Source organism: Myodes glareolus, chromosome 23 (assembly GCF_982192425.1).
Source record: "Myodes glareolus chromosome 23, mMyoGla1.1, whole genome shotgun sequence".
Lineage (NCBI taxonomy): Eukaryota > Metazoa > Chordata > Mammalia > Rodentia > Cricetidae > Myodes > Myodes glareolus.
In genome coordinates this window covers 26,077,268-26,102,301 of record NC_142048.1, presented here as the reverse complement: position 1 = coordinate 26,102,301, position 25,034 = coordinate 26,077,268, and the positions used below count along the sequence as shown (strand labels likewise).

At 46.7% G+C, this 25,034-nt stretch overlaps 1 protein-coding gene and 1 long non-coding RNA gene across 3 annotated transcripts in view; one reads left to right on the top strand and one right to left on the bottom strand.

Moving 5' to 3' along the window:
* Window positions 1–2,508: 2,508 nt before the first annotated feature.
* On the bottom strand, window positions 2,509–9,313 carry LOC125413972 (uncharacterized). Its single transcript, XR_015736141.1, has 4 exons — window positions 8,996–9,313; window positions 5,349–5,519; window positions 3,475–3,570; window positions 2,509–3,003 (listed from the first exon to the last, which is right to left on the bottom strand). It is a non-coding gene; the product is annotated as an uncharacterized LOC125413972 (long non-coding RNA).
* Window positions 9,314–9,368: 55 nt separating this feature from the next.
* The window catches only part of Dctd (dCMP deaminase), a 29,352-nt gene continuing 13,686 nt past the window's right edge, over window positions 9,369–25,034 (top strand). Inside the window, exons 1-3 of one of the 2 annotated variants that reach the window (XM_048455793.3) lie at window positions 9,369–9,594; window positions 10,617–10,748; window positions 10,946–11,081. In XM_048455793.3, coding sequence (XP_048311750.1) covers window positions 10,641–10,748; window positions 10,946–11,081 — 244 coding nt within the window. In that variant the 5' untranslated portion in view covers window positions 9,369–9,594; window positions 10,617–10,640. Of the gene's footprint in view, window positions 9,686–10,616; window positions 10,749–10,945; window positions 11,082–25,034 lie in introns of both variants that reach the window. The other variant, XM_048455790.3, reaches the window with a different exon arrangement.

The window sequence follows — 25,034 nt, the reverse complement described above, 5'->3', positions numbered from 1 at the left end:
GGTGGTTCCCTTGGATCCAGGAGATGAAGAGACAGGGGTTTGTCTCTCCCTTGTCTCTCCAGGACACTAGAATTCTGAATCCTCTCCTGAAGTGACTCTTGTACCCACGATCATTCTGTGTTCATCTGGCCACTAGAGAGCACTTTGAGACTAACAAAGTCTGTGCCCAAGCCTCCTTTGGACTCTGCTGTCCTTGTGACGGGGTGGGGGGTGCATTTCCTCGCTGCACTGCACCATCTAGCTTCCAGCAGTGGCTCACAAATGGCCATCAAGGCTGATGGATGCACTCTGTGAAGCTTAGTGACCTGTGGTAGTGATAATGAAGTATTCTGATGCGCAGATACATTTTATTCTGTCACTATGGTTTTCTGCCTCTGGTGACATCACCTAATTTGTACTGCTTTACGGCATCTTTGGAAGGCAAGCGTTTTCGCCAGGGTCCCAGTTTCCTTATTGCTCCTATTCTTTTCTGTCAGATTGAATTTCTCTCAAAGAGAAAATATTGCTCGATATTGATTCCAGCGCACAAGATAATTTCAGGTTCTCACTCGGCAGTTCAGCCAAAGCCCTGTTTAAAATCTCGAAGAGGTTTTTCAAGGCTAAGAGGCACAGTTCAAAAGAACAGTTCTTAAATGTGTTTAAAAGACCCTTGGCTACATTTTCTGATGGTCTCATCAGCACTTTGCACTGATACAGTTCCCATTGTTATCACAACTGAACCATATCATAGGGAGTTGTACCAGCAAGACCATCACGCTCTCTCAAAAAAGCTATAAAGCTTTGATGTTTTCTGGCCTATTTCTTACTGTGCTCTTAAAATGTTTAGCTTCTGCTGAGCCAAATGTGTACTTGCAAAGGCGAACGCAGTGAAAAACTCTTCAAGCATCCTGGGTACCGCGGTAATATCCAGACGTACAGCAGGAAGATGAGTCTTTACTAGGATGAGTGGGAGGGGGGAGCTCTCCGCGCTATGCTTTGGGAATGACTAATGCCGACCTTCAGCTGGGCTTTGGGCCATCAGTGCTGGGGTCTAGCTGTGGACACAGTGACGAACTCGCTTTGCTGATCAGTGCTTACGAACATATCCCAAGGTCATTCCATCATGGCGTTAGTGTTTGCATCAAAGAGAAATCAAAGACGTGAGCTCTAGCCACGACTCCTCCACAGATGGAGGCGTTCCGAAGGATAAGCTTTCAGGGGGTTTCTTTGATGTTTTTTCTTTCTTTTTTTTTTTTTAAAAAAATCCTAAATAATTTTTCCCTCGTTTGAATGACACTTGACTCTCAAGTAGAGAATATTTCTGCATGTGAAATGTCAGCGCCATCTAATAATAACCCACTTAAAATATGCCGCAAAAATCACTAATAGAATTTCCCACCATTTTATAAAATGAAATTCTTTTCCTCTGTACCAGTACCCGGTTCCTAGAAGCTTCTGGAATGGCAGCTATTACAAACACAATGGACTTCTGCTCTGAGATGTGAACTTGCTTTCTCGCCCGTTACCAACATGTGCCATTCATGCTGTGGCACAAAAATAGCAAGGGGCAAACTGGCACACAGGTGATTAACGACGACTTTTGAGAAAAATACACCTCTGGGTTTCTCTGGGAGCCACGACTATGGAAACATCCAGGGAGTGAGAGCTGAGATGAGAACTTCTCTCTTATTGTACAGTTATTCTTGGTTTTCAGCAGCCACTTTCTTCCTCCAGTCCTGAAGGCTGAAGGGTGGGCTACCTCATGCTCTTATTTCTGTATTTCATGGGATAGCTTGTGTGGGGGTGACAAAATAGTAGTCCTCTATTTTTTTTTTACAAATATTTATTTATTTATTATGTATACAATATTCTTTCTATGTGTATGCCCGCAGGCCTGAAGAGGGCACCAGACCCCCTTACAGATGGTTGCGAGCCACCATGTGGTTGCTGGGAATTGAACTCAGGACCTTTGGAACAGCAGGCAATGCTCTTAACCTCTGAGCCATCTCTCCAGCCCCAGTAGTCATCTATTTAAAGGTAATATTAGCTCTGGCATTTCGACAAGGCTGGAATAAGGCAGTGTGTGTGTGTGTGTGTGTGTGTGTGTGTGTGTGTATGTGCGCGCGTGTGCATGCATGCTTGCCGGCCGGGTTCTCAGGAGCTCTCAGGAGCTATGGTTATGCGAACACTTATAAGGGTTTTCTCTTTGAAGGATGCAGAGATGGCATGTGCATCTCTTCATCTGGGTTTCATTCCAGAAGCAAATACGGATCCCTGCCAGTGGAAATCTTTTCTTCTGAGTTGTCCAGGAATTGAGTAGGGCAACTTTTGTCTTCCAGTTATTTTTTTATGTGTCCTTTCTCTTCGAGACAGTCTTTCTATGTAACCTAGGCTGCCTTTAAATGAATTAAATAGCCCAGGGTGGCTTTAAACTCATGATCCTTCTGCCTCCAGCCTGTTGAAGTTACAGGCATGTACCATCACAGTTAAAACGCGAATGATCGATATATATGTCTGCTCAGACGCCTATTCTTTGTGTCTTGTTTATTTTATACATGCCTACCCCCTCCAGTGAAGGTGGCCTATGAACTGGTTAGGATGCTGAGGAGAAGCAATATCGAGTGGAGGAGGGCTAACCCTGTGCTGTTTAGATAGGAGTAGGAGTTTGTTTTTAAGGCAGAAGACAACCTGAACCTCCAAGTAATCCTGGTCTGTGTGTGGCCAGTTCTTTCATTGTTGTCTTACATTGCCACGTAATCATTAATATTGCAAACACATTACATAGTTTTCTCTTAGACAGAGAGAGAGAGAGAGAGAGAGAGAGAGAGAGAGAGAGAAGGTTGATTTGACCTCGCGTTCCTCAAAGTCTTCAGGTGGCTCCTTCCATAGGGGTGTTTTCAGGAGAGGGCTGTGGTTTGATTCATAGATTCGATGGGAGTGTGGTGGGAGAAAAAAAAATCTCACCGGATCAGTTGTGTGGACTGCAGCAAGCCAAGCAATCTCCCAGGGCCGGTATTTCCTCATCTGTAAAAAGAAGGGGCCGGACTCAATGATTGCTAAGGTCACTTCCAGCTCTGTAAATTCTATGCTTTTAAAAACTGCTCAGCTCCTGCAAGGAGAACATCTTCAGTTTCTGGACAATGGCGCCCAGGGTGTATTTATGCTGACCTCCGACCACATTCTGACTTTCTGCTCTAATGAATCTGGGCTTATTCTTCACTAAGATGGCTCAGCTCCAGGAGCCCTTGGTGTGAGTCTAACACTGTGTAGATATTGATTTTTCTTGCAGGATAGTGGTTACTGTAACCACCAAACTATTAAATTCCACTCCTTTCTGGAGGGAGGATTCCACAGGTGCCTTGCCACTGCTTCCAGCTGATATTTAACGCTCAAATCCGGAGCTCATCTGAACGCAGCATTTTACTAGGATCTTAGTATCTTAAAAAGCTTCATGGCCGATAGATTTCCCCCTTCCATCATCTTAGAGTTACCTACCAGACACGGCAGCCGTCAGAGGCGACCACAGATGGGACCTGGGCTCTGTTGGCTATGTTTTCCGTCCCCTTCTCTGTCAGAGCTTAGCGCCTCTCACTGTAAATAGAATCAATGGTTATTCAAACAGGACAGGCTCCCTTCGCCATTTTGTTTGGTCTTTTCGCCTCCCCACCCAAAGGCATTAGTTCCCTGTTGTTGTCAGGGCACCGATGTCCCTCTCATCATATACCTCTCTGGGGAGCTATGACATGAAAACATTCACGGACTCCTGCCTTTTTATTCAAGAAGTTTACCCCCAGCAAGGTCTCCAGTGACTGAAGAAAAGGCCCAACGGGGTAAGAAGCTATACTAGCCGCTAACTTCTACACAAAATTTAACAGGGCTTCCATTTCAATAATTCTTAGGCATTCGCCTTGCTAGTCCAGCTAAAACACACAACACCACAACCTGAGTGGTGAGGGCAGATAAAGAACTCGACACACAGAACTGTAATACCTCCTCGATTTCCCTTCAGAAGACTCCACGGTGACCCCAGAGCAGAGCGTGTGTGTAATGAGGTCGTTAATATTTCTACAAAACCAGCGGTCTGATCAACCCTCTCCAGGTAGGCACTTCCACAGCCGCAGCCTGAGTGACGGTTCCACACGAACACCATCTTTCTGGGTACAACACAGAAAGCTTACGTGCCCGCCTGACAGAACTGAATTTTAAGAAGCGGGGTGATTGGCACTCGGTAACTTACACAGAAGTAGAAAGTGGTACAAGAAAATTGCCCGTTTCTTTTAGATCTACATTTTATGTAATTTTTCCCCCTTTAAGAAGCGATAAGACATGTAATTTCCATCAGCTTCAGTCGGTTATGTATGAAAGAGGCTACAAGTTCAGGTCTGTAGAGGAAAAGCAAGCCACCAGGAGAACTGGCACAATACGAGAAGGCAGACAGCCTTCATGGCTGCCTTCACTTCTGGGGCTACAAACGGCTAGTTTGGGGCCAAGAACAAAACCACAGAGTTGGATTCTTTTGTCTTAAAAAATAATTCTGTTTGCTCTTGGTTGCTTGACCCACCAGCCCCAAAGTCTCACGTGCCAAACGCCCCTCCATGGGCCAAATGCCCCTCTATTAAAGGTAGAAGAGGAAGCAGAGAAAGGGATTAACTAAAGCTTGCAGCTTTGTTTTATGTGTTGGGGAATACATATGGTTTGGCATAAAGCCATTCTTTTCTGCTGATTTATTTCGTCAGCCAATATTTCTTGATCAATATATTTACTGATACACAAACAGAACACGGTGAATGGCTCCAGACTGTTGTAGATGAAAACCTGTTATATTTTATTTAGAAGTTAAGGGCGACTGTAGCCTCTTGTCACACTGTACCTTCCCTTAACTCACTGCCAAAATCTCTCTGGGGTCTATGCCCCATATATAATATACAATTGCTTATAGATATGTTTTTATATCCACATATATAGGCACACACTGAGAGCAAAGCATCTTCACTTTGCATATGCCAAGTCAACCTTTCTCCACTGACCTTCATTATAATTATAAAATAATGAAGGTTAATTGGCAATCTTGAACTCATAACAAAAAGTCTATTTCTAATAGAAATATTCTGTCATGTCAGCCACTACTTTTTCTACCTCTCACTGAACACACACATACAACAGACCTCATACTTGAAAACACATATTATATATCTCTCTGTGCGTGTGTGTGTGTGTGTGTGTGTGAGAGAGAGAGAGAGAGAGAGAGAGAGAGAGAGAGAGAATATACTGAGTTTCTATATTATCACCATGTTGTTTGTTGTTGTTTTTTTAACTCTTGGAACCCTGCCACCCAGTTCCCAAATAAATACATAGAAACGTATTCTTACTTATGGATGTCCAAAGCTGGGTTGTGGTGGTGGTGGTGGTGGTGGTGGTGGTGATGCACACCTTTAATCCCAGCACTTGGGAGACAGAAGCAGGCAGATCTCAGTGAGTTTGAGGCCAGCCTGGTCACAAAACAAGTTCCAGGACAGCCAAGATGGTTACACAGAGAAACCCTGTTTTAAAAAACAAAACCAAAACAAACTTAGGAATGTCCGGTCATAGCTTGGCTTGTTTCTAGCCAGTTTTTCTAACTTAAATTTTCCCATTCCATTTTAAGTATGATTTTCCTCTGGGCCTTTTACCTTTCTTTATTCCATATATATATATATATATATATATATATATATATATATACATACATATACATACACACACACACACACACACACACACACACACACACACACACACACACATATATATATATATATATATATATTTCTTTCCTTCTTACTCCCTGGCTGGCTGTGTGGCATCCTCCTTTCCTTCTCCTTTTCTCACTACTTGTTCTCCTCCCTAGATTTCTCCTTCTATTTATTCTTTCTGCATGCCAGCTCCACCTATCCTCTCTCCGGCCTAGCTATTGACCATTCAGCTCTTTCTTAGACCAATCAGGTGTTTTAGGCAAGCAAAGTAACGCAGTTTAACAGAGTTAAACAAATGCAACATAAAGACCGCAACACCTCTTTGCATCATTAAAAAGCATAAAAGAATGTAACACATCTTACACTAATATTCCACAGCATCATCAACCTTTTTGTCACACAGGAGATGATATAATCGTCCCTTGTAACCCATTCTAGTTTGGACTGCAGCATGGAAACATAAAATAACCAATCCTTCAAAAATCAGGAACTCTGGCACTTATATACACAACTGTTGGGCCATCAAATGAAACTAGCGAATGGGGATTTAAGTTCAACTGGCGGAGTGCTCATGTGATTACACACCTGTACTCCCAGCACTGGGAAGACAGAGGCAGAAGCCATCTCATCTACATAGTGTATTATAGGCCAGTCTGGATACCCAAGACCCTTTCTCAAAATAAATAGATAGAGATTGATGGTTGGATAGAGAGGTTAGGTAGGTAGGTAGGTAGGTAGATAGACAGATAGATAGATAGATACATACATACATACACAGATACATAGTTAGGTACATGCATACATACACACATACACGGACAGACAGGTACATACATACATACACACACAGATAGATAGATAGATAGATAGATAGATAGATAGATAGATAGACCGACCAATAAACTCAAGTGAAAACAAGGTTATTCTAATAGGCTGCTTAAAAGCAGCATTTAAACATTAAATGGATCAGCAGTAAGGTTCATTCATTCTTCATTTACTGGGTAGGAACAAGAGCTGGTTTGTTTATTGTGATTTTTGCAGCAAAAGTATGTAGTAGAAATTAATATTCAAAGAATGATTAAATGCATATTGTTAATTCAACAGAAGCCCCAGGTCAGCCCATTTTGAAGGTCACTAGGGTACTATGAAGTAATTCATAGTCTGGCCTGACTGAAGCCCTTTTACCCCCCTCTCATAACAAACTTGATGCATGTATTGACTACTTCCCATACTCAGGCCTTTGTTTCTTTAATTAAAAAGAATTTTCCTTCTTGGCAAACATAAGAGACAGAATTATTAGGTGATAGCTGGGTAGGGCAAATTATCTATGGATGCCATCAAAGTCTCTTCCAGGGGAGCCTCAGAATTTTACTATGACTGGCATTTTCAAGCTGGGTCCCCCACACTCATGAGCTACTGAAGGAATTATAAGTAACGTAATACACATAGATAACCTGACGTTCCATAAGACACAGAGTGGGCCAAAGTCTGACAAGAGCCTTTACGACCATATTGCTGCTGTCTGTCTCTTGTGACATCTCCTCACCTTGCCTAGGGAGGTTAAAAACCTAGATATGACTGGAAGTGTAGCAAACTCCTGTACTGTGGTATTGAAGCAAGAGCCTCAATTATAAGCCAAAATGAAAGGTATTAGCGAGAGATTTAACACCTACAGTCACACTTGGAGTTACAAGGTGTTAATGAGCAAGACGTCGGAAGGCATGCATTTTTCTCACTTGGCTGTCTGGTTTTACTGTTGGCACAGAGACTTCGAAACCTCCAGTTGTGAAAGCACGAATCAGGAGTCTTTCCCGTGTTATGAATGATACCCTCGCTAAGATGAGGGGCTTGCAGGGGAATGCAGGGACAGTGAGGGTCACTGTTTGTAGCAAGCAGGATCCGGAATTTACGGCAGAGGCAGATGTGTGAACTGACCAAAATGGAGAACGAAGAGAAGTAACTAAATTATGTATGACAGCCTTGACGCGGCCGAGGAAGGAAGAAAGCTTAATGATGCTGTGGTTGAAGGACCAGCAGCAACTGGTGATGTATTAGCTGTACGTCGGTAAGAAGAGGGATGAACCCACCAAGACCCAAGGACTATAGATGAGGGTGACGAAGACCAAGCCGTGGGTGGGGGAGAGAAACCACTTGCTCAGGACATAATGAATTTTAGTGGCAACATGAGAGTCAACTAAAGTTAACGTGACATGAAAAATCATCGCTTTAATCCATGTGGCTCTTTCAAGCCTGTGTTTTATCAAGGCAAAAAAAAAATCTATAGTTAACAATGAAATATTTTTCCCCTCTTTGCTTTCCTGGCTTCCGTCAAGAGCAGTACATAATTTAATTATGGAATCTACAGGCTGGACCATGGAAATGAAGAATGATGTGTCTGGGCTAGTGAGAAATTAGGTAGCCCCAACTGTTTGTTCTCATCATTCTTTCTCTGTGAGGCTAAATTAATAGTTAACAAGCTTTTGTTTGGATTAGCAGATGAGAAGTGCAGATCAGAATTACTATAAGTACAGAAAAGTGAATAAAAGACCCAACGATTCTAGATGCCCCGGACCTGAAAGGGGCGAAGAATGAAGGGACTTGGTTTGGGTGTCTATAATAAGCCCTAAGGTTGGGTCCTCCTAGCTAGCGGTGGTTTGTCAGTTTCTTACAAGGAGGGTGTAGGCATGCAGCCGTGTCCTGAGGCCTCATACTTGTAGTAATTCATGATTACTACAGTAGCTTTTATTTATGGAGAGAGTAGGATGGAGTGTGGGTAGTAGCCGGTAAGATCCATGGGTAAGACAAACATCGACGCTTGTTATTGTGTGCTGGAACAAAAGTTCCTCCAAACTTACGGGTTTAACGTCGGCGTCCAGTAAAGGACGTGAAAGAAATGGAGGTAGTTCCTTGGGGCATATGATCTTCACAGACTTTACCAGCATGTGCGTACCTTGACTAACTGGAGAAGGGTCCTTTCGCAGGCCTGGAGTAGAAACTCTAACCAGGTCAACAAAAATGCGAATGCAAATTAACTTTCGAAGTATGAGGCCTCAGGACACGGCTGCACGCCTACACCCTCCTTGTGTGAAACTGACAAACCACCGCTAGCTAGGAGGACCCAACCTTAGGGCTTATTATAAACACCCAAACCAAGTCCCTTCATTCTTCGCCCCTTTCAGGTCCGGGGCATCTAGAATCGTTGGGTCTTTTATCCACCGTTCTGTTCTTATAGTAACAGCGTAAGGAGGGAGTTATGGGTTCAGAGGACTGGGAGGCGCACTCACCATCAACAACTAAAAAGAGCGAGCTCTCAGGCCCGTGGGTGTGGCCAGGTACGATCCCTTTCTGAGCCCACGCCCGCACCACCAGGGCAAAAAAGCCCAGGGCAAAGCATAAAAGTAAATGCAAAGGTGACCGCAACGCTGGGGTCCCACTGCCGGTGCCGCGGGACAGACGCTGGTTCCACGCGTGCAGGGCAGACTGCCGACCCGCTGTGCTTCAGGACCCTCGGTCGCGGCACCCCGGGGTCACCAGGGGTCTCCGGGGGTCGCTACCCGCGCGGAGGTGCTCGCCGCGCTCGTCCCCGCCTCCCCTTCCGCTGCGCGCGGGCTCCGCCTCCCTCCCGACTTCCTTCCACGCGGCGGCGGCGGCGGCCGGGGTTGAATGGTGCGAGCGTGGCTTACAGCCTCCTCCGGCTGTCGCGTCCCCTCGCGGAGGACCCGGCTTGCTCTGCGCTCAGCCTGCACGTGGGGCGGCCACTCGCGGGCGAGCGGGCTCGCCGCCGAGGAGGAAGGGTGCTCCCCGAGTCTCTGCTGGCGCGCACGTGGTGGGGAGGATGGAGACTTGAGAACCTGGAGCAGAGTTGGGAGAAGTGGCCAAGACTGTGCGTCATTTCCCGGCTGAGGTGTAGCAGTTTCTCCCCGAGACTGGTGACTTCTCAGCCTCAGTTTCCTCGTTTCTGAAGCTGCTCGTGGGTGGGTACAGAGCCCCCAGGGAGTTTTAAAGCAAGCCCAGGGCAGCCCGGGGTGGAGAAAGTGTCCTCTCTCGCTGCCTTCCCTTCCCCCTCCAACCCTTACAGCAGGCGGGAAGCCAGCCCAACCAGCAAGTCTCCCTGTTGAGCAGGGTTGCAAGGGCGATCGAGCCTTGGCTCTTGTTGTGTGGCTTCTCATACCTATCTGTCCACTGCTAAATATTGCCCTGAAGTCTGAAGGGGAAGTTTGGGAAATGCCCACCTTAAGATCTCACTCAGTGAATGGGGTGACCCTGCATTGCCGAAGTCCTTCCCTAGTTTATTTTTCAAAGGATTCTCTTAGCTGAAGTTCTGTGCCTCTGCCCACCCATTATAGAGACCTCTTAACCTCTCCCCCTTTGTAAAGACCATCTAGGCCAGGTCCTAAAGCCCATGCTAGAGAACCTGGCTGTAGTATTAGCATTTTCTCCCCCCCCCCCCACATTTAGTTCACTTCTCATAGTTGATTAATCGATTTATTTGGAGAAACGTTAGTTCCCGGAGTGAACTAACCCCATTTTAAATTTTATTTATTTATTTATTTATTTATTTGCACTGGACTTAGAGGGCAAATTTCCCGAACTGGCCTCATTTAAAATTTTCTTTCTTTTCTTCTTTCTTACTTTTTTCTTTCTTTCTTTCTTTCTTTCTTTTCTTTTCTTTTCTTTTCTTTTCTTTCTGTTTTTATTTGCAGTGGGCTTAGACGTCAAATTCCTGAGTTCTGGGTCTGTACTATGTGTTGCTAACGCCTGTTTTAGCTGGAAGTGAGGGTCTTAAGTGGGTAGGACCCATGTTTTGTGATTTCTGCTTAGTGGGTACAGCTGCAGGTGCCCGGGGCTCAGGACTGATGCATTTACTCGGAAAGCAGATTGACAGTTGCTCTTCTCCGTGTTTAGGGACCCGTGACTTCGAGACCCAACATGAGTGACATTCCCTGCAAAAAGCGGGAGGACTATCTGGAGTGGCCTGAGTATTTCATGGCGGTGGCCTTCTTATCAGCCCAGAGAAGCAAGGATCCGAGTTCCCAGGTAAGTCTGCAGGCGGGCGTTCACATACGTGCAGAGATGTACACAAAGAGCAGGTGAGGAAATAGATGCCCGGCAACGTAATGGCAGAACCCATCTGCTGCCCTTAGTGCCCACCTCCCCCATGCTTCTGCACCACCTCCCCAGGGGCACACCGGCGATTCGGAGTGACCAGATCCTTGGGTGATGTTTCTCTCTAGGTTGGAGCTTGCATTGTGAATACAGAAAACAAGATTGTTGGGATTGGGTACAATGGAATGCCCAACGGGTGCAGTGATGACCTGTTGCCTTGGAGGAGAACGGCAGAAAATAAGCTGGACACTAAATATCCGTACGGTAAGGCATCTGCAGGCTTCATCCTGCTTCCTGTCATAGCTTAATGAGTGCTTCACTGAAAACAAGAAACAAAAACGAGTCTTCCTTTTCAGTCATCAACAGGTGGAAAGGGGAAAAAATTGTAATGAACTGCGCTATCTTCCTGTTTTCCCTCTTTGAGGCAGTGTTTTAATTAATTCTTTGATAATTTTATCTTCTTTTAAGATTTATATATTTGTTTTTACTTAAGTACCTGTATGTGTGTCTACATGAGTTTATACGCACTACATAGGTGTAGTCCCACCAGCCAGCTCCCAAATCACTGCAGAGAGGCTTATTAATTATGAAAGCATGGCTTATATCTAAGTAGTTCTTTTTTAAAAATATTTATTTATTTATTATGTATACAATGTTCTGTCTACGTGCATGCCTGAAGAGGGCACCAGGCCTCATTACAAATGGTTGTGAGCCACCATGTGGTTGCTGAGAATTGAACTCAGGACCTTTGGAAGAGCAGGCAATACTCTTAACCGCTGAGCCATCTCTCCAGCCCCATCTAAGTAGTTCTTATAACTTAAATTAACCCATATTTTTTAATCTTTATTCTCTTATGTGGTTTGCTTACCTTTACTTTGTAAAGCCCACACTGCTTGCTCTGCAGCCCTGGCATCTCTTCATAACTCTGCCCTTCTTCCCAGCATCCTCTTGGCCCTGAAAATCCTGCCTAGCTATTGGCCGTTCAGCTTCTTATTAAACCAATCACAGTGACATATCCTTGCACAGTGTAACCAGATATCTCGTAATGCGTAGGCACAAGTGACAGCAAAGGCCCAAGAGGATGGCAGGTCCCATATAACTGGAGTTACAGGCATCTCTCCAGCGCCTCCTGTCCCCATCTCTTAAGTTTTAAAGAGCCACTGATGGAAGCATGGTACTGTTACACAGGCTGGTCCTGCGGTCCTACGCTTGCTGCCTTTGTGGGTCTGGTGTGCTTCTCACTGGCCTGAGAGCCTAGAGACACCAGAGCATGCAATGAAGGCCTCAGCCCTTTGCAGAGAGAGCAGGGGCACATGTGGGGCGGCTCTGTGAGTGGTTTCTTTACTTTGGGGAAGCCGAATCAGCTTGTGTTTATGCTAAGCAAGCAGTAATGCCCTTGATGTGCTGAGAAGCAAGATGCGTTCGGCCTCATGAGGACGGGAGTCAAGTTCATCCCTGGGAAGCTGGTACCAGACTGAGCTGGGCATCAGGAAGTGGATGGTGTGCCTCCATCTCTGTGGCTTGGGTCTCTCGACCTACCATGGGCTATGTTCAAAACCAAAGGCAGCAGTATATAGAAAAGAAGCCCTTTGCCTTGGCTCTTTTGCTGTATTGGTTACTGTTGCTGTGACCAAACTGACAGAAGTGACTTAGGGGAGGAAAGGTTTGTGGGGGCTCTTGGTTACTTTAGTTCATCATGATGGGGTTGTTTTGGCACTGGGGATGGCTCTGTCCTTGGCGCAGGAAGCGTAAGGTGGTGTCTGTTCACATCCCGTGGACCAGAAGCCAACTGCAGAACCGTGTGTGTGTGTGTGTGTGTGTGTGTGTGTAGGTATGTATGTATGTATGTATGGTGGAATGGGGTAATAACCTTTAAAGGCTCACCCCCAGTGACCCATTTTGCTAGGTAAACCCCATTTCTTAAAACCTGTACACTTGAAAATAGCTTCTTCACAAGCTGTGGAGTTCAGTGCTCAAAACATAAGCCTGTAGGGGACCTTCTAGATGGAAGCCTGTAGAAGTTTCTGTCCCGCCCAGTTCCCATGGCATTCAGTCCCAAAGAAACACACAGGCTTATATTAATTATAAACTGTTCTCTTCACTCAGGCTTATTATTTACTAGCTCTTACAACTTAAATTAACCCATAATTCTGGTCTATGTTTAGCCATATGGCTTGGTACCTTTTCTCAGTAAGGCATTCTCATCTTGCTTCCTCCGTGTCTGGCTGGTGAATGCATCTCTCTGCCTTTTCTCTTCCCAGAACTCTCGTAGTCTTGTTGCCCTGCCTATACTTGCTGCCTGGCTGCTGGGCTATCAGTGTTTTATTAAACCATTACGAGTGACAAATCTTTATAGTGTACAAGGGCTTTCTCCCACAGCAGAACCGTAGCAGTCTTTGCCTATCTCAACCCCAGTGGGAATCCCTCCCTCCAGAGAATACATAGGAGAGGAGACTTTGCTTCTTTTTTCCTTCTATTTTTCTGTCTGCATAGGTGATCCCAGAAGGGAGTCACATTGGGTTGCTCTTGTCCATTTCTGGCTTTTCGTCACATTGCACCTGGTATTTATGTCTCAGAATGAACAGATCGACTCTGTAGGAAGCCAAGTAGATTAAGGTCATCTAAATGGGAAGGATTGTGCCTTCCGGAAGTCAGGTTCAGTGTAAGACCTGTCTCGTTTGTTGGCTCTTTTGGTAGGCTTTTTCTCTGACTATTCCTCGCGAGGAAGTCCATGTCTGCCTTTAGTCTAATTTATGTATTTTTCACTAATGTTCTTGGACCTTAATCTTCTTAAGTAAGCCCCAGAAGTTTCTTTTTAAACTGCCGAAGGGCAAATCCTGAATGTTTGAGAGGAAAGGGAGCAAGGTGCCTGGAAGGAGAGAGGGAATTGAGGAGTAAAAGGGTAGAGACCACTGCAAAGCATCCAGAGTTTTCAAGGGTATAAAGAATAGTTCCGTGATTAAGGGGATTGATAGTCAACTTAATTTCACCCCTGGTAGGAGTAGCAAGAGCACAGACAAATTGGGAGAGCGTGAAACTCTCTCTTCCGAGGCCCGGCGACAGCTCATGGTAATGAGTTATGTGAACAGTGTGCTGGCATATTTTAGAAACTTTGTCACCCTGGTTTCCGTAAGCCTCTGATGGGAAGAAAGAGAGGGAAATGATCAGTTGTTTTGAGGTCTATGCAAAATGATTTTTCACAGTCCAATTTGATGTCCCATATAAAAACGACCAGAGCGAAAAGGTCAGTACGTTGAAGATCTGCATTGAAACATGACACTCCAGTCAATATTTCTCCGCGTCAGGACAGTGACGTGTGGGTCCTTCCTCCGAGGAGTTCTTATACAGAATATCGGTCTGTGGTACCCAGGCTGGGGTTGCTAAAGGTATCAGTGGATAGAGAGTGCAGCGTTGAAGGTCGCCAGTGGTCACTGGGCACTTCTCAACGTGGGCCGTGGGCCTTCAATCACTGAGAGGCCTGGGAGTGTTTGTAACAGTGTTATAGAAACCAAACCAAAGACTGAATTACTGTCTCACACACCTCTCCCCGCTGCTTGGTGCTCTGTACCCTCGGTGGCTGGCTTTATTCTGAAGCTGCTGTCTTGTCAGGGGTGGGGAGCCTCTGGAGCGGCTTCCCAGGCAGAACTCAACCTACAAGGCTTTTGTCCAACCCACTGGTTCTCCTTTACTGAAGAGTTGCTGAGTTTGGGTGTCTGTCTACAGGTTTTTTGTTTTTTTTTTTTTTATCATCCGTATGATTCCTCTAGGTTTTCTGAGCTCTTTGCCCTCGCTTATCAATTATTCATTTTATGTGTAGCTGTGTGAGAACGTAGACAATTTTCGTTCACGAGCATAACCTTGTAATTTGATGTACCATAAAAATTGTAGAAGGTATTAAATGGTTTTTAAAAGGCATTTAGTATTACTACCGTCATAATATCTATGTAACGACGGGCTTTACGTCTAAATAATGACGGCTGTGTGTGCGCTGTGCACTCATTCCCACCTTTCCAGGGCTGTTCGGGCCACTGAGAAGGGAATGTTCGGATTGCCTGGGATCTAGGAGGATGTTAGGAGGCATTTTTTTTAAAACTTCTGTTTTAAGCTTATAAGCGTTAATTTAAAAAAAAAAAATTAAGGCCATAACTGGATGCTCTACCTCTTCTCTTCCCTCGCCTATGTTAATGTGGGCCAAGCTTCTCCATAAGAAGGGATGAATGCATGAAGCCCTTAGAGATTTTTCAAGAGCTCAATCCAGTGCTTCTGAGCTGCTAAGTCAGCAGGTCCTGAGGACAAATTTCTGTTGTCACCTTGTTGGGGTAAGAGAGACCAGAAGCAGTAGTGAGGCACACCTTTGGGTGTGCCTTTGAGGGAGGCTCTGGAGAGACCTGAGAGGATTAGGCCTGGCCTGGAATGTGGGTGACTCCTTCTCATAGGCTGAGGCCCTGGCCTGAGGAAAGCAGCTGGGGTGGGGGTTGGGAGTAGGGGGGTGGGGGAGTGGGGGTGGGACAGGGGCTGGAGGGACTGGAGGGCGGACAGTGACAGACTGAGCTCCAGCATTTCCATTTCTCTATCTCTGATCTGCTATAATGTAAGTAAGAGGGTTCCAGCCTTTACTGGCAGGAGCTGGTCCTGCCCCCATGCCTTTCCCTGGGTGACAAGATGATTCTGTTGGGGGTGTTTGTACAGGGATGGGGGAACATCTGATACAAAGACCTCCTCGTCAATGGAGAAAAGCTTCAGATCTCTAATGACATCGGGGTTGACAGTAATATCTTATTTATCAGATGGCATTTATATGGGCTTGGGGACAGTTCTTGGGCCACACTAGGTCCTTTGTAGTGTATCCCACAGAACCCCAGGCTTCTAAATCTACTGCATCTGCTTCTATACCCCTTTCAAAGTACCTTCTGTGATGTTACAGTGTAGGGTGGCATCTGATTCCGGGCAGCGTCTGTGTGTGCGTGTGTGTTGTGTGTATTTAGTGGTATATCTTGTATTTGTTCTTGGACAATTTCATACTTGTAAACAAAATATCTTGATCATATGCACTGTGGTCCCTACTGTAATGATTGTTCTGTCTCTTTAAGAGACAAGCCACGCCCACTCCCTCCCCCATCTGCTGAGGCAGGCTGATCTTCAGCTTCCAGCCTGAGCTCTCTCTCCTTTTCCGCCTGCCTCTCTCCCCACTTCTCCCCTTCCCCTGCTTCTGTCTCTCTCTTCTCTCTCTCCTCTCTCTCTCCCCTAATAAATGTCTAACTGTATGGTTAGACATATCTCTGTGTCTCCCACCCGCCGCTGCCCACATGGCTTACTGGAGACCAGCCACCTTCCTGCCAAGTGGTCTTGTGCACTGTCCCTGCTTGGGACTGGCTGCTTTCAGGGCCCGCTGCCTGCCGCCACATGGCCCGCTACCACCACTTGGGGACCTACAGCATTTCTGCTGCCTACTACCGCTGGGGAACCTGCAGCATTTAAAATTTTTCCATTACACTTACTCCCTCTAAACACCCTAAAATGTCTGCCTCCCTCTGTTACTTCTTGTGTCTTATTTCTGGTAACCCACTGAGTACAGTTGGCGTGCTGACTGATCTCACTGGATTGGTCCTGTGCAGGTACCCACAGCCGCAGTGAGTGCCCGACCGCTGCAGTCATGCGTGTCCCGAGGACCCGCTTCACAGCACACATCCCCATCTTCTGACACGCTTTCCGTCTCCTCCTCTGAGATAGCTCCTGGGCCTTGGAGAGGGCGTGTGTTGATATAGGTGTTCCGTTTAGGGCTGAGGACCCAATAGTCGCATATTCTCCGTACTCTGATCAGTTACGAGTCTCTGCATTACTGCTGACTGATGCGGGGAGAAATTTCTGTGGCCAGGGTTAAGGGCATTCATCTACGTGTATAAACACAAATATTTAGAATATAGTTTAACAGCATGCCCATTTAGCAAGACAGTAGCTGTAGGAGCCTCTCTAGGGTCATCACCTCTCTAACCAAGAACTCTGTCCAGGCTGACAGTATCAGGCATGAATTCTGATCTCCATAACCCCATACCACTGTCTGACCAGTGCTCCATCTGGCCTGGAGGGTTGGTGTTCTAGCGTGAGGGCTTCACTGTTGGCTGATATCACTGATGGCCTTTCTCCCTCAGTGGCTTGCATAGAACCTGGCACGGTGAAATCTAGCGAGCAGGGAGGAAGGTTTTAGGTCAGTTCCAGTGTGATTTTTCTCTCTTTGTAACCAAAGCATGTGGTATCTTCAGCATAGCATTCTTATCATCTAGTTCTGGTGGACAGCGGAAACAGCGATGGTACCCTGTGATGTTCTGGGAGCCTTTGACCAGGCTGTTTCTGCGGCGGCACTCCAGTGCCTGCTGTGGAATTCAGCTTCTTTAAGATGGTGTTTCTTCTTCTTTTTCTTTTTTTTTTTTTAACTTGAGCGTATTATAGCTTAGATGCAGTTACATCTCAGAGATCAAATCCCTGGGGAGTGGTGGCCTGGCCTAGTGTAAAACTGTCAGCCACTTGCATATGACGTATATTAACATGTCTTCAGGGGCGTGCCATGGGCTGTGGATAAGTTGGCAGCCCAATTCCAAAGTGATGGTATTTGGAGGTGATTAGCCGTTGAAGGTTGAGCGCTCATGTATTGTCATCAATGTATCCGTAAAGGGACCTCAGAGAGGGCTTGCTTTCCATCCCGTAAGAAGATGGTTGCTTATACACCCAGGCCAGGGCCCTCACCGGCAGGCATCATCTTGTTGGTCTTCAGCTTCCCGTCATCATCAGAACAGTAAGGATTAAATGTGGTATTTTGTCATAGCAACCCAAAGTGACTAAGCCGGGGAGCCTGAAAAAATCATGGAAATCCAAGTTTACCAATAGTAATGCAGCTCAACTCCCCGTTACTCATTCTGGGAGCTTGGAGTCATCAGCCTTGACTGACACTTGGTGGGGAGAAGGGAAACGTAGAATGCTTGTAGCAGAATAGAAAGAAAGGCAGCCTTCTGGGCTGTCTCTCTAGAGAGGCATTATGAAAGGGTGTTTTTGTTCTCCCAGCCTTAGGATCAAAACTTCATGAAGCTGTTTGATTATGATTAAATTTTAATATGGAAAATGAAAATCCCCCTGCTAAAGAAACTACTCTTCCATTCATTCCCTTCCCCACCCCTGAAAAATCCAAAAATTAGTATGATGTCAGTGCCAGTCAGAGGCAGGAAGAAGGCAGCCTTGTTCAAGTGAGCACTTCCCGGGTGAGCAACAATTAGAATACCAGGAAGCAGCAAATTTATCTAATTTGCCGCATAAAAAGACTCGGGAAGATTTTGATTTTTATGAGGGGGAGGTAGGTTGCTAAACTCACGATGAAGCGTTCAGCTGACATTCTTGTGAAATTCATTACAGTGCAGCACTTTTTCTCAACAATACCAGTTTCATAACATGGAGGGAAAATACTCTTGGTAATTCAGATATTGCTCGTTCCTTGGGGTTTGTACCACGTTTGGAGGATACAGTTTGTAGACGTCATGGCTGTCGTAGAGTCAAGTTCTTTGCCTGGTTAAGCGTCAGGAAATTTTTACACAGTGGATGTTACAATCCCATGATGCCCTGCCTTGCTCTTTACCGTTTTTGAAGGATTTGGTGTGTGAGTATGTGTCTTCGTCCGTCAGGAAGCGGGATTGCTATGCTGGTCCCATCACGTGTTGTCCCGTTAGGAACCCCAGTCCTGATGTCCGTAGGCGTGGGTGGCACCTTTATTCTGAATGCCCTGGGCAGAAATGGAGTTGTAGACTTCTGTAAGAATCGGGTCCCGTTTCCACAGGAATACTCTGGAAAGAAACCAGTGCTGCGGAGGCCAGGGAAATGAATGGCACAGTGGGTAAGGGCACTTGCTGCATAAGCGTGAGGCTCAGAATCCAAATGCCGGGTACCCACAGAAAAAAAGGCAGGCGTAGCTCCGTACCCCTGCAGCCCTCGTGCCGGGAGGGATGCAGACAAGAGGTTACGGGGCTTGCCAGTCACCAGCCTAGCTGCAGGTGTAATGAGATGCCTTATTTCAAGGGAATTAAAGCAAGAGAGCGACATAGCAAGACACCCAGTGTCCTCCTCTGGCTTCCGTGTATGCACAGGCACACGTACCCAGGCAGACGTGAGTATAGGCGCGCGCTCGCACAGAGGGAAAACAGTGCGGGGAATGAAATATTGAAAAACCGGGAATTAATTAAGGTGACAGATCCACATGGCAGCTTTCACCACTCTTGCCGGCGGGCGGCAATGCTTCTTTAAATTCTGCATTTAAATTTAATCTTTATTTTTCATGTTTAGCATATTGTTAAGCATGCAGAGATGTCACTTTAGTGATTACGTAGCCGTTCGCCTCACCCCCCCCCCCCACACTGACATTTTCCTGACTGCCATGTGGGTGATATATTTCTTTGGCATCTAAAAGGTTAGTCTTGAGACACTAATTTATCAAGAAGTTGGGAGACTGATCCTCCTTAAGCCATGACTTCCTTGCCACTTGTGAGAGCTCCGTAGTGATTAAGATCAAATTTGTCCTTCCGGTTGAAACCGGATGCCCGCTGGTTTTGTTAGGCAAGTCCGCGGATTTGATGACTCGCTGTCTCTCTTTCTGCAGAATTTCATGTTGTGTGTAGCGTCCTACCATTCCTCCCCTACCTGGCCATCCGGGAGTTGAAGCCTGACAGCAGGTCTGACTGGGGACTTTTGTGCAAGTAACCTATTGGCTCTAGGCAGGTAACCTATTGGCTGTAGGAGAACCTTTGAGCCCTTGGGATGGAGGAAAATCACGTACATTGTTTTTATGAATCAACAGGCAGGCCACCATGGTGTGTGAAGTCAGGTGTGTTGGGGTCTTTTCCTTGCCATTTATATTACCCAGCTTGAGATAAAACTAATTAATTATAATACCTTTAGGTACAATTCCTCATAAGAGGCCTTCAGAATTTCTGTCAAATAAAGTGCATATTTTTTATTGGCACAGACTTAGTTGTAGTTAAAGCATCGGTGATCATTTCGTATGAAAATCTCGAAAGGATGGACAGTAGCATAATCCCTGTCCCGAGGAGCAGATGTCGGAAAAGCTAAAATGTCTGTGGCACTTAGACCTTGCCATCAAAGCACCCATATATCCCCATATTACAAAGAGCGATGTTTGAAGCCTGCTCCCCTCAGAGAAGCTGGAGACAGTTGTGGCTCTCAGGCTGATGACCAGAAGTGTGCTAAGGGGGAGTCTTATCCTCTACCTTGAAATAAAAGGTTTCCTGAAAAGTTAGTATTTTCAAGAGAGTTGGTTAAATGCCACACATCCCTTCTCATATTTTAGATTCAGGACTTGGCATGTACTTCTCAGTCTCAGTCTCTGTCAACTTAAAAACACTTGTGTTGCCTCTGTGTGCCTGCCTTTGTGTGTGCACATCTCTGCATCTCTGTGAGTGCACATGCATGTTTTTGGGAGCTGCTGGATGATTCTCCCGTCTCCACCGTAAAGCACTTGCCATGTGAATGGTGGGATTACAGATGTCCATAAAGCTACATCTGGCCTTTTGCATCTATTTGACGGTTTTCTGTGGGTTCTGGGGTTAAACTCAGGTTGACAGGCTTGCATGGCAGGTGCTTTCCCCTGGGATATGTCACCTTCCCGACCTCTCCATTTCTTTATGGAGTAGTTCATTGCTGAAAATTCTGCCAGTTCTGCAATTACAAGGAAACAATACTCATAATGCAGCCAGTGGCGTGTGGTTGGTGTGGCTCTGTCTGCCTACTTCTGAAGGCATTCCCGGTCCAGGCTGCAGGCTGGGAATGTTGTTTGTGAGGGGCAAGGAGAATATCATAATGTAAGGAAGGATGAATTAATAGATAGAGTCAAGCTTCAGACCTGTTGGCACTCAGGGGCCTCACCCTTGGGGCCTAGACGGACATGTCACCAACAGCCGCCAAGGTGTGACACCGTGACTCCTGCAGCCACTGAGTGGAGTGCTCACCCTGTGCCCTAGGCTATAGCCTCTTATAAAAAGCAAGCCCTTCTCTCCCCTCTCTAGTCCTTCCGCTCTTACTGAGGCCACCTCTGCATCCCCACCTCACACTGCCCCAATAAACCTCCCAACTGAGGCTGTTACATGGTCTGTGGTGTCCCTTAGTTCCAACACACCAAGGTTACCTTTCACTGTTAAACGAGTACACTACCTCCCTTCCCTTTTGCTTTAGTTTTAGGGATGTGGGGGGGCGGGGGGCTGAACCCGTGCCTCGTGCATGTTGGGATGCGGGGGGGGAGGGGGGACGATGGGGACGGGGTTGAACTCAGGCTTCGTGCATGCTGGGCAAATTGTCATTGAGCCACATCTCTAAGGTAAATAGAAACCAGTTAGAGACAGTGTTCACTAACAAATAGAGGGAAGTAGCTAAGGAGCATAGGCTAGCCCCTAAATGTAGAGATTAAAAGGCATTAACTAAGAGAAGGTTTGGGGGGCTGGAGATATGGCTCCAGTGGTTAAGAGCACTGGCTGCTCTTTCAGAGGTCCTGAGTTCAATTCCCAGTAGCCACGTGGTGGCTCACAGCCATCTGTAATGAGATCTGGTGCCTTCTTCTGGTCTGCAGGTATACATGCGGGCAGAACACTCTATACGTAATAAATAAATCTTAAAAAAGAAAAAAGGTTGGGAAATGGCGATAGAGGAGAGGATCTGTATGTGAGCGAGAGAGTAAATAAATCTTAAAAAAGAAAAAAGGTTGGGAAATGGCGATAGAGGAGAGGATCTGTATGTGAGCGAGAGAGAATGTGTGACCACGCGAGACCTGCAGGAGACCTGCTTAGAACTGTAGAGAAAAGAGGCACATCTCAGACCAGCCAGGAGGAGCTTCCTCCTGTGATGCAAGCCCCAGCGATCTTCATTTGAGCAGAGAAGCACGCTGGGCTCTGGCACTCACCCGTGCTGAACCCTGACTTTGGTGATCCCAAAGGCTAGCACACTGCCATCCCGCCACCCGAAGGGCCGGCACCGGCTCCTTAGTAGAAGTGCAGATTTTATCTCTTTGCTTCTTTCAAATGATAGATGCCATAGTAAATTTAAAATATTGAATCCGATAACCGAGTATGAATTTTTAAATTCTGCAATTAAAAGGCTTTGTTGAAATGTCATTAATTTTGAGTTTAGGTGAATAAAAGGAAGCAGAACTCTTTGGCGGGTTTTTTTTTTCCTCTCTGCAAATGAGCTATCCCTTTTCAGGGTTAAAATAAGTGCTAGTGGATCATCTATTCTTTTACCAGCCTGAGTTTGTCAGCGAATGAAGAGGTTGTCCTCTCCAGTCGTGTTGCTTCAGGTTTAGAACTATGTGTTATCGGGCCCTGGTTGTGGTAGAGTGTGCTGTCCCATGTATCTGTTTGCTTACTCACTCCGGGGTGGTGTGGGAGAATTATCTGTATTCTGTCAATCATGTATTTTAATAAAACGCTGATTGGCCAGGCAGGAAGTGTAGGTGGATCAACCAGACAGGAAGTAGAGGCGGGGCAATGAGAACAGGAATATTCTGGGAAGCAGGAAGCTCCCTCTGCCATTCCTGCCCAGATCACTGAAGAAGCAACATGTGAGCTGACAGCTGGAAAAGGTACTGAGCCACATGGCTAACACAAAGTAGAATTATGGGTTACCGTAAGATGTAAGAATTAGTTAATAAGAAGACTGAGCTAAGGGGCCAATCAGTTTATAATCTTATGGAGTCTTGTGAGTGATTTTTATTGGGGCTTGCCAGTTGTGGGGTACTGGGCAGGACAGATACCCCAACAAGCCGGCCCCTCATGTTACACCGGGGCATCTTATATTGTAATTCTCTCTCTCTCTCTCTCTCTCTCTCTCTCTCTCTCTCACACACACACACACACGCACACACACACACACACACACACACACCTGTGTATTACATGCCCAGCACTCTGCCAGTGGTGAACAGGATGCATGTACTCTGATCTGTTTTCACAGCATCTGCAGGTTAATTGTGGAGGTGGTAGGTGTTAGTGTTAATGAAATGGACTACTCCTTTCAGAGATCTGAAGGGTCAGGTGGGTCAGGGAAAACAGGCAGGTTGGTATTGGGAGATGGGAGAGGCATCCCAGGAGGGACCCCTTTAAGAGATTGTTGTTTTGTGCTTTGGGGCGACTGTATGCCTCTCCCGACTCTTAGGTCGAAGGCTGTCCCTAAAGTGGGGGTATTAAAGGGTTGTTGATCATGACGGCAGTGCCTTGGGGTTAGTACCCTTAATAAAGGATGCTCAGTGAGGAACTGGGGTGAAGTGTTTGCCACACAACACGAAGCCCTGACTTTGAAACCCTGGAACCCACATCAAGCCAGGTGTGGCGGTGCACATCTGTCACCCCGGTGCTGAGGGACAGAGATAAGGGAGCTTGTAGCATCCTGGGGCTTCACAGCGAGCTTTCCAGCCGGATCCACAAATTCCAGGTTGAGTTGGAAGCTGTGTCTCAAAAACTAAGTTACGTGAGTGATTATGGACGACATCCCAGTGTTGGCTTTGGGCTTCCACACATGTGAACATACGTGTAGGCACACACACTGACATCAAGGCCTAGTCGAGTTAGCTATTTGAGAACTCAGGGAGAAGATTCTATCTGCAGTCCAAGAAGGAAACCCTTTCCAGATACCACGTCTGCTCGTGCCTTGATCTTTGCTTTCCCAGCATCCAGATCTGCCAGATGTTAAGTGTCTGTTGCTTAGAATTTAGCGCTTTGTTAGAGCAGCGCAAATAGACTACGGTGGGTTTTGTGTGTGTGAAATGGGTGCTTGGCACCAGAGTGGCAATGGGAGCCCAGCTGTGAGGCAGCTGCAGAAGAGGGAGGGAGCTTGGTGGCTTGAGGGTGCTGGAGCAGGGAGGAGCAGGTGAATCCACAGTGTGGGTCGCTTGGAGAGAGCATCGAGCAGACGGGTTGATGTGGACGCCAAGATGGAGGGGGAAGAATCGCTCCTCCCTAGCAGTTCCAAGCTGTAGGGGAGCTGGCAGTAGGAAGAACAAGGGGTGGGGGAGATGAAGAGAGTGTGTGGCTGTGTAAGCTCCCGACACAACTGTATGTGCACTGGGGAGGGGAAAGAGGTCCAGGTTGGTGCTGCTCCCCCCCCCCCGCTGGGTCTGACTTTCTGAGTGTCTCCATGGGAGGGTGAGAGGGGGGTATGTACCAAGACATGGGTCGGGGGGGGGGGGTTCTGACCCATGAGAACTCCAGCACTTGGGGGTTGGGTGTAAGAGGCAGGACCTGCTTAAGAGCAGTGTGACTGCAGGGAGGGCCATAGAGCTTTTTGGGAAAGGGGCAGGGGGCAGGGGTGGGAATGAAGCCCTTGCACTCTGCCCAGGTCCTCCAAGAGCCCTATAGATTGTGTCTGTGTTTATCAGGGTGTTGGTGTTGCCAATAGCACTTTCAACAGTGGTAGGCTTTGGAGTCTAATTGGAGCCAGTTGAAGGAAGGATGGACGGTAAGGATGCGGGCTGTTATGTCGGTAGGGTTTTGAAGCATGCAATTCTAACAGAGCCCAGTAATATAGGACAGTGTAGGACTGGGTCAGGGTCGTGTAGTCTTGAGACGGGAGATCGTATTTTTAATTTCTTGATTTTTGTGTCGTGGCAGGCATTTGTTGATAAAAAATCATCCAGGAGAGTAAGACAAACCAAGAAAAGGGAAAAAGAGGCAAGGCGTTTCAGGACGGGGCCAGGGAAGGCTCCCAAGGGTCCTGTTTAGTGAGAGGAAGAGGGCACAACTAGGGCAGAGGGGGCCAGGCGACAGCAGCCCCAGAAGTTCTGGAGTGTGAGATGCAGTGGTTCTGATGAGCCCAGGGGGCGGAGCCGAAAGAGCTGGAAGGATTGGGAGAAGGATGCCAGGCCGGGAGCCGCTCCTGGAAGGCCGGCCTAGGAATGCAGGGGTTTCAGGACCTGCATGGCTTGGACAATCCCGAGCTGGTGAGCTCATCCCACCCATCTCTCAGGCTGAGACGGAATCAGAGTTGCCAGAGCATGGATCCCGACTTTTGTTCCAGTGCCCGGTTCACTCCCAGTTTAACCTTTAAAAGCTGGGGACCCACCAGGCCAGTTTTGAAGCCCGGCTGTGTGTATTTACATGACAGACAGTCAGGGTGGTTGGCGCTTTGTTGCTCCCGGTACCTCTTTAGTGCCTTTCAGCCCTTGCACGTGTGTTTCATGTG